This window comes from Rhea pennata, chromosome 11 (assembly GCF_028389875.1).
Source record: "Rhea pennata isolate bPtePen1 chromosome 11, bPtePen1.pri, whole genome shotgun sequence".
Lineage (NCBI taxonomy): Eukaryota > Metazoa > Chordata > Aves > Rheiformes > Rheidae > Rhea > Rhea pennata.
In genome coordinates this window covers 11,697,569-11,707,581 of record NC_084673.1, presented here as the reverse complement: position 1 = coordinate 11,707,581, position 10,013 = coordinate 11,697,569, and the positions used below count along the sequence as shown (strand labels likewise).

Sequence of the window (10,013 nt, the reverse complement as noted above, 5' to 3'; positions counted from 1 at the left end):
GGGTTTTGAATTCAGGTTCTATCCTCTTTCCAAAAAATGTCAAAACATACAAAAAATGTCTGCTCAGTCAAGCATGTGTAGGAAATGTGAGATAAAAGGACATTGACAAAGTGTCTGTCAAATTACAGGAATTAGGGAAATAGTCCAAGCTATCATGAATTAAGATTATTTCCTGTAATTGTGTCCTGAGACCCAACCCGTACACAACGTAGTGTTCTTTTCAAGTTCTTCCACACTTGTATTAAACTTAAAAGAATTCAAGAGAGGTGATCATTTAGTAAAAATAATTTAAATAAATATAGACAAACACTTTGCATAGTTTTCAACAGCTCATAGAAATACTTCTAATCCCCTACTACCTAAAAAAAAAGTATTGTGTATTTGAAACCTTTGTCATTAGTATGTCCATTGTAAATGTCTAGACAAAACTAAGGCTACTGCAAGTGGTCTTCCAAAACTCATAGAGGAAGCTGACATGCTGTTCAGCTGGAAACATCCCTTTTCAGTTGAGAATTGATGTGAATTCTTTTGAAAGGGGGATCTGGGCTCTGGGCACTCAAAACATATCATAGAATACTAATAACACTACTTTCCAAACCAAAAGAAAAATAGAATAGGAGAGAGAGCATCACTGAACTGAGAATGGTACATGTCTTTGGAGACATTTTGTGGAAAAATCAGTTTGTCCACATCTGTATCTACATAGACTTAAAGAAGATTTCTGATATAGCATAGCATAAATATCCTATGCCTATTTTATGTTCCCTCACATGAGAAAGAGGGGACAGATTTCAGTCTGGGTAAATTTACACAGCTCTAACGGAGTAAAGGAGACATGGTAACAATACCATTTTATTATTCTAATGTGCTGGTTGAACTTGAAGCAGATGAAAAGGCACAGATGAAATATTACTTAAAGGAGAAGTGGAACTGCTTTACTCTCATTCCTTTTTTTCTGGAATGTGAGTTATCTCCTCAATGATAAAATAGTGGGGCTGCATATCTCAGACAATGGATCAAACAGAAAGCACTCACCTGTTCAACCACATGATGCAGAACACATGCTGCACAAGTGCAAAGAATCACAAAAGGGTCCGAAAAGCACTCTTTGTCAGATCTCATTAAAGTGCATCACCTTCATCTTTTGAAAAGGTAATAAACTTCAGTATTAGGAACATTTGAAACATTTTTTGTCTCCCTAACAAAATGGAGGGGCTGACTAATGGTCCCATTGCTTTGAATCAAAATACTTGCTATACTTGTCTGTCTATATTAAAATACTGTAGTAGAAAAAAATTGATTCCAACCTTCTACGCTGTCATTCTTCCACTATAAAAATGAGAAGCTCATAGGGGGAAAATATGTTGGTGCTGAACGTGCCCAGAAAAGAGTTTTCTTCTGCGAGTTTTATCTTGGTAACACTTTCTATACTGTGCTTGACATTCTGAATTACATGATTATATAGTACAAGACTCCAGCAACATTTTGTGTTGTAAAGATGGAGCTGCTCAGCATTTTGCCAGATGCCAAGTGATATTCTGATATTTCTATCTTCTCTTGAAATTGAGTGACAGTCAGCATATTCACAATGAAGCCAAGACAATCTGCTATCAAGTTACAGTAGTGATATTTTGCCTGATGAAGATCCCAGAGCTTGCTGGAATAAAGCTCTTTAAAACTCAGTGTCTAGAATAGCTGGAGCTTGAATTACTCTCTGTGTAATATAATTTCATATTTGTGCCAGTCTAATAAGTAGATCACTGGGTACAGGCTTTTGGTAAGTAAGTATATACATACTGCACCATTTCCTGGTTCAGTGTGCTCCAGCGTGTTGCAGGCTGTGTGCAGTGGGGGAGGTGCCAGAGCTGATCAAGCAGTGTAATTTTATACATTACTGAATCAGTGCAGGAGAAACCTGGAGGGAGAAAGCATCATCTTGTCTTTGGACTGCACTGTAAAATCCTACTGCTTTCTTATCCCAGCCATGCTCTGATACATTTTTCCTCTCCTTTTTCTGATTTTGGTGTGAATGATAAAGTGATCTGATGATGGCTCTCGTTATGGAACCTATTAGCAAGTGGACGCCCAAGCAAGTAGTGGATTGGATGAAAGGTATGATCATTTATTACCATGCATTGTCTGTACTTTGGATCCATGCAATTTACATTTCGGCTACTGTATTCATTGTTTTGGGAAGAGTTAATTCAGTTTTTAAAATCCATACGCTGCTTTGCACAGGAGTTCTTAAAGATACGACTGAAGAGAGAGGCTGTTTAAGCTGTACAGCATGCTGTTGGAATTTGGCTGAGAACTGAGTCGTGATCTAATGCATTTGTGGGTAAATGCAGACCTAAAGTGTTTGTGTCTTATGACTCCATTATGCATTGCACAGGGTAACGCTGTTATGTTTGGTTGCTTTAAATTTGCCCTGATTAGCTCTGTTTTGCTCATATCAGGTGATCTGATGCAGTGGCTGTGCAGCACTTGTGCACAGTTTAGGGTAATATAAAGAGCACAAGATGCTAGTGACTGGACTGTGGAATTTTGATCCTTTAGTGACATGTCCTGATTTGTTCAGGCTTCCCAGCTCCTCTTGCTCGCACCGCTGTTTTGTCTAACGTACAAACATCCCCGACAGTCACTGGTACCGTGGACAGTGCAGTCTATGCCATATATGGGGCGTGCAAGGGGAAAGGAGCAGGGCTGAGTGCAGCTACACGGGGGAAACTCTTCCCAGTAACTTGACAGGAACGGTGATCTCCTTGCACATTAGCAGCTTCAAAAACACAGCCATAAGCTGTGAGATGTTTTGCTTTATATTGCTTGGCTGAGCTACAAACAGGTTGGTTTGGACAGAAGAGTGAAGAATTGCTCATGGGGATAAATGTTTAAATTTCTTATCTGTGGGGAAAAATGTGTTTACAAAGTAGAATGCATTACTGTTGTTATACACCATTTCTGATGAGCTGTCTGTCACAGGGACAAATAACTTCTGCTATAAATAATCTCCATTATATAAGGAAAAAGTTGTAAATTTTGTTTGTATGTTTTTCACGGATAAAATATCTGTAATGAGATTATTGAACTTATTAGAGGGATGAACTGGATGCCCCTTATAATAGCCTTAAAGATTTCAGTATGTTATCATTAGTTAGAGAATGGCTTTGATTTCATTCTGCTGAGCTACGTCTCCATACTTAACTGAAACTGGGCTGTTTAGGTGCTCATCAGAAACATTACAAGCAAACTATTCTTTTACAAGCATAAAGTATTATAAAGCAAATGGCATCTAAGGGACTGTATGTAGTTTGTTTCTTAGGTGTCCACTTAGGTTAGTTGAGAGGTCTTATGCGGGTCCTCAGGATGACTCCTGTAACCATCAGATATACGACGGATACCCATATTCCAATAGCATTACTTGAAATTAGCACTTAGTGTGTGTGCAGAAGAGAGTTTTCTGATCTACACCTGTACTGTCAATACGCAAAGATTTTTAAAGTAGACTGTTATGGTATTTTAACTAAGTTGAATTACAATGTAAATTAAACGTCAAAGTGTATATAATACTTGTTGCTACATTTAAAAAGACTCCTTGCTACTGTCTTTTACTCTTATGACTAAACTAATTACATCATTGGTAATATTAGTCCATAACAAGTGTACATACTACAGAAAGCAAGAAGATCATAAAAACAAACTGTATTTTAAATGTGGAATTCAAGCATGTACTACATCCCTCAGTACTGAGTTGCCTAACTGTATGTAACATTTCTATACAGAGATTGCATACTGCATCCATAAAAAAACCTGGGGTAGCCAGTATTGTCAGTTTTGTGCCTCTGGGCTTAAGTAAGTTAAGTATATTGCAAAGAACATTGAAGTATTCATGAGACAGATGTTTTCCTCAGTAACATGAGTGCTACAGATCCACTGACAGTAAAACTGCACATACACCTATTTTTAATATACTAATATCACAAGCCTATGTTTGTATCAGAGTGTTTACTTTGCATACTTCAATTATAGCCAAAGAAAACCTAACAAGCCTAAGAAACACAAATGGAAGCATGCCAAAATTACTCTAAAACTACTTGGAAATCTCTATCTTTATAACAATTGTTAAATCATGGCCACTGTCTACCTGTAATTTTCTTATTTTCTGTATATCAGCTCCATTAGCTATTGTAATTCTGCTAAATAGCTGTTAATGCATTAGTGAGGTTGAAGTTCTGCACAACTAATCATATTCAAGTGATAATGCAGCTTATAAATATAAGTCCTTTATACTGAAAGGTATACTTCTTCAACAGAAAAATCATTGTAAAGACACTTCATTAAAATTACCATGTTATAAAGGTGGAATATTATTTTGTTACCAAAAGAAACATGTTAAAGAACAATGTATCAAATATTACAAGTATAATATACCTTATTTTTCCTTAAAAATGTTGTCCATTAGTTTTATTTTTAAAAGTTATAAATTATAACACATTTTGCAGTAAAATGACAGCGAGATTTATCATAACAATTGATTTAGCTACTGCTACATACTTTTAAAAACTGTCAGTAAAGAATGTTTTGAAACTAACTAGTACGAAAATCCTGCAACATCAAATAATTTAAGAGAATGTGGGAGAAAGCCACAAAAATGATGTTAACAGTTTGAGACCCAGCTACCCAGAATTCATCCTGATGACAGTGTGCTATTATCAGAAGCAGCTGCAGCCTAACCTCCAACCAAGAGGAGACATGCTTCTGTTCTTTTCCTTAAGGAAATGTTACTTGCCAAAAAAGTAAAAATTACTAGGCTCTAAGAAATATTATTATGACAAGTTGGCATCTTGTATTTACCCACGGTTCCTTCTTGGGAACGCATTCAACTGGAATTCAACTTGGAAACTGGATTGCACATTGTGGTCAACCAGAATAGGCCACGCAAGTCTTTAGAAATTGATTCATGAGGCCTACAGAGATCTAGAGATCTAGAAATTAAGACTACATTTAATTAAAGAAATTGTCTTAAGAGTATGTAGAAATATTTTGTAAATACAGAGAAGCTGCTGTAGTTTAAAAAGACAGCTTTCAAAGGAGTAGACAATGTGATTTGTGAATATATTTTTAACAACAGTTTTCAGACGCTATTCTTTTTTTTCAAATTTTTCAAAATTTTACATTGTTACAATGTACAAATGTTTGTACAATGTACAAATGTACAAATTGTTACAATTACAAATGTTTTTCCCTTCAGAAAATGCGCCTGGTATGTATCCATTTCTTACTTAATTTAAATGTTTTCCTGGTGATATATACTATAGACTCAAAAAGTTAGTTTAAGAGGAAGGGCTTTACATTGCTTTGCTCAAATTACATTTTTGCACTGTTGGAAAACAAATATTATCCCTAAAGCTTGCAAGCATATTAATAATCATGACTGTTTTCAAAATGTTCCGTTTTTCCTCTGATTAAGTTTAGCATGTTAAACTGAGTACATGACAAAATACTCTTCAGTACTTGCATCTGTAATACATCTACTGGGGGACTTTGGATGCTTTTTAGCCTATGAACCCCTGTACTTTATGTTAAACTCAATAACACTTGGCAGCTGCAAACACATTATCGGAAAGAGCACTGCTAAACCAAAGGCCATCTATTTTTATATGCATGCATGCATCAGGGAAGGCAATCTTGTACAGAATTTTGGGGGATTGGAGGGGCAGAGAGGAGGTATGCTGTCTTATTCCTGAGTGCTTTGCAATTACAAATAGAAAATGCATGATAGCATGTGTTTTCATTTTGAGTAAAATCTAAAATGTTTTCTATGTACTTTCAACATAATAAGATCAAAGATTTTGTACTTCCTAAGTGAAGAAGTTTATAAGTAGTGGGTCATTTAAAATGTGATCTCATTTACATTTAAGTGACACTTTTGTACAAATAAATACTAACCTTTCAAAACAATCCATGGAATGAAATGAAATACAACACAATGAAATACAGCTGTGACTTTGAGAGAATGGAATGTTATTGAACAGTTGAAAATTAAAATAGGAAACCAGTTATTTCTTAAGTACTTGTAAGTAATAACTCCACATGGAGTCAGTTACTCAAAGTCTTGTTGACTGATATTAAGGTTTGTCTGCCAAAACAACCTGCAATAGAGGTTTCTCTCATAATGAATGCTCAGCTTTAGATAGTCATTTCAGAATTGCAACCCATTTTTTCCCCTTTAAATCCAGAATTTCTCCACTCTCAACAGGAGATGCAGACATGAAAAAATAAAAATTAATTCAGTTGGTAAACTGATTAACTGTGCTGCACTGATCCTGTGCAGAATAATTATATGTTTGGCTGAAGGGTTTTCCTTAGCATGTAATTCCCTGATTTCAAGCTGGCTCATAAAAGAGAAAGGAAGGGAAGGAGGGGGGAGCTGAGAGCAGGGAAGCTGATGACGTGAATGGACTTGTTAGCATTCACATCACACAGGGCTTCGGCAAACCCCTTTTCAGTCTTTTTTTGCTTTTCATTAAATCACTACCTGTTCTGTAGCAATATGTCATAAACAGGGAGTCTCCTCTATTTACAGAATGTCATATATAAAATCTTAAGAGTATACTGGAGGCACAGCTAAATATGATGATCTACTGCAAAAGCAGCCTTATAGCTACTGAGCTGGATGATACTTAGCTTCCTTGATCCCCTTTCCTGACCTTAGAATGCCATAATGCAAGAATTCTACTTCACAAGATGCAATTTGAAACTTAAGTAGATAACCCAGGTCGCATTTATTTAGAAAAATGTAGGTTTTATAGCATCCTTTCAGTTCTTTCTATAGACAAATAGGTTTAGAAAAGAACTGAGAGCCACAAATAGAGTCCTTAGAATTAGCATTGAATTTTCAAGCGGTTCTAAACCAACAGGTTCATCATTTTCATTCCAATTTCAAAATCAAAACAAACAAACCATTTACTGATGTGGCTCCCAAACGGCCCTTGGATTACTGTATTCTACTAGTATCAGACTTCCAGTCCTTGCTGGAAAGAAATTGAATCAGAATTGTCTGCAATTCCTCTCTCTTCTTAAAAGTTTCAAAGAATAATACATTTTTAGTAATACATTTTGGCAACAGCTACTCTGTTGCATGTTGGTTTTTAGCCAATCAAAATTATGGTATCTTAAAAATATTAAAATTTAAAATACAGGAAAAGATACTGCTTGTAAATACCAGACTCACAAATTGAGATCAAGGATACCCAACAATAAGTCAACAACCCCCAAATTTTCCTGTAGAAATGAGGGAGTAGCTCAGGCTGCCTGTTACAGAAATGGGAAGAGTCAGGCTGGGTTGTTGGAGGAAGAGCACTACAGAGTCAAGCCTGCCACTCCCGCTGCTGCCCTCCTTCCAGCAACAATTATTGTACTACAGATTTCAACCCCTCCTTAAGCAAAGGAAGCAGCCGTGACTTGAATTTCCTGCACTTTTGGCATGGCCAATGTCAGCAGTGGGGACCTATGTATCTCCAGTTTACAGCAGCCTCCTGCCAAAGGCACTAATTATTTCCCCTCCACTCAAACTTACCTTGCTCATCTTTGTAGCTAAAATCTTGGGCCTCTAAGAACAATTATGTTTCTGAAATATCAGAATTTAATCATAATTACTTCTTTTTTAATAATTTACTTACAAAACATGAAGTGTGGAAATATGAGCATATATGAATTTACATGCTCAGCAAGCGTGAGAATGAACTCGGGTTCCCAGCTTTGGATTGTGTGTACTGCCAAAGAATCATGATAACATGCGATCAAAAAGTCCATTAGATCCTAATGGTATCTGTAATATCTATTTTATCCTGCTATATATTTAGTTTTTGTTATTTACCTGAGTCAATTACCTAAGAAAAATTGAGTAGAATAGAAGCAGAAAATGAGCTTCAAAGAAACTGAGCTGAGATTTGGAGTTTATAACAAGGACTCAAATCCATGATCACAGCTAAAAAGTCTACAAGTACAAGAAAAGACCTTTCTGTGCTAAAATATTTTGTTAAAAAGGGCCAGCTGAGTACACCTCTAAGTTGATTATTTTGCAGTATGGGATATTTGAGACCAGATTTCAAGAAACAGCTTTCTGTTAGTAGGTACAATTAGATGTTGTATTATGCTGCCCAGGCAGGTTTGGGCATTTCCACTGCTGAACATATCTAAGAAGAGATTAGAGAGACATCTCTCTGGAACTGTTTATATATCCAGCCTGTTGTAGCAGAACAGTCTAATCTCTTCTCAAGGCTTCTTCAATTTCAAACAAGATCTTACAGTGGTTTCTTCCATATGTATGACGCTCATCTCTGATACATATGAAATAGTCTAGAATAGATTATAGTTTTAACTTCCTTCTGGATATTCTGTGATTTAATCTTTCCAGAATACCTGTGTGAGAATATCCTAGTGCAGAGATAGGTAAATGCCTGTGAAGAATCTGCATTTCAGATATTCTAAGAATTAATGTATTTGAGAAGATTGGATTGGGGGCAGGCAAAATACAAAACAAATCATACATGCTGTAATCTCAAAGTTCATGATCTCAGCTCACTGTTTCTTAGAAAGGAAGTCTTGCAGAACTGAGTTGCTCTTTCATGATGAACAAATATGATACAAGAATATATTAGTGCTTTCTTTAACCTCCTTTTTCTTACTTTTTATTTTCTCTTTAAATACTTTCTTTTAATTTATCTTAATTCTCTTAATTTTCTTTAAATTATCTTTAATTCTCATTTTTTCTAAAATTTTTGCATATTGTTAATCATTAGCATTTCTAAAAGTTGCTGCCAAAATATCTGGCAAGCATGTCATAGTTTTGTTATCACCTGCTGTATACATAAAAACTGAAAACAGATGCAGTCCAAATTGATTCCGAACGACAACTAGTAAGATGTATATGTATGATGTGTATACATAGCAGAAAAAATATTTAATTCTAGTTAAAACCTAGCAAAACCAAGTCAGAGAAGCAAAATCAACACTCTGTGCCAAATATCTAAAACTGAGAAGTGTTGATGTCTTATTTTATAAGAAACTAAAGATATGGCCTGCTTAGAGCAGAAGACGGGACTCATCAGCATTTCAGTGTCAGAAGCAGAAAAAGACACCCATTCCTGGGACCAAAAGTTCATTCCTTTCAGCCTAAGAGGTTAAGATATCATACACAGCTCAGGAAACTGGCATGGTAAGCTAAGCTAAGCTAGGTACTTCAAAGCTTCAAACATCATCCCTTGGAATTTAATCTGTGTACCTTTGGCGGCGAGTACAGATAGTGGGACAGCAGCTTTTCTGAGTCCCCTTCTCCATTTTCTGCCTTTCCAATAACCATGCAGCCATATTTCGTGTCATGACAAGCTGATCATTCATGGCTGAGTAGGGTACTGTAAGAAGGCAACCATGGCTGAACTCCTACTGCGTATTCTATATAAATTACTCAACCGACGTATTCCTGCATCCCTATCACTATTCCTCATTTTTACAAGTACTGTTGGGAGGACCAGTTAGAAACCAGTTTATATATTTTCCAAGAACAGACTGCAGATTTTCACTAGCTCCATAAAACATTTCAGCAACACTAGCAATTTGAATGGTCTATATTTAGTATCTGGAGAGTCGCTGATATATTCTAAAACTTCCTCATTTTAAAACATATACATTCAGACTGTTTGAAATAAATATAATTCTGCCTTCAGAGAAAAGCCTGAGCTGCATGAATGTCTCTCAAGTGACATTTATCAAACATAACTAATAAAGAAATTTGTTTTATTATCTTGAACCTTAATATAGGCAGGCAGACACGCATTGTCATGCATTGCTCTATACTGTAATCTTATGTTTTATTAAATCACATTATGCAAAATCCACACCTCTCTTCGAATTCTGACTACTACAGAGAACACAGTGGCATTGCAAATTCAGAAGAGATCACCCTTCCCCATATCGCCATTATTTCAATGTTTTACATTGAGAAGCAAATTTTG

The 10,013-nt window shown here is 35.9% G+C and overlaps 1 protein-coding gene across 1 annotated transcript in view; it reads left to right on the top strand.

The window, feature by feature from the left end:
• Positions 1–1,046: 1,046 nt before the first annotated feature.
• LOC134145213 (connector enhancer of kinase suppressor of ras 2-like) overlaps positions 1,047–10,013 on the top strand; it is a 206,653-nt gene continuing 197,686 nt past the window's right edge. The window contains 3 exon segments of the mRNA XM_062584516.1: positions 1,047–1,071; positions 1,074–1,152; positions 2,039–2,112. Of these exon segments, the coding sequence (XP_062440500.1) occupies positions 1,062–1,071; positions 1,074–1,152; positions 2,039–2,112 (163 nt within the window). The 5' untranslated portion in view covers positions 1,047–1,061.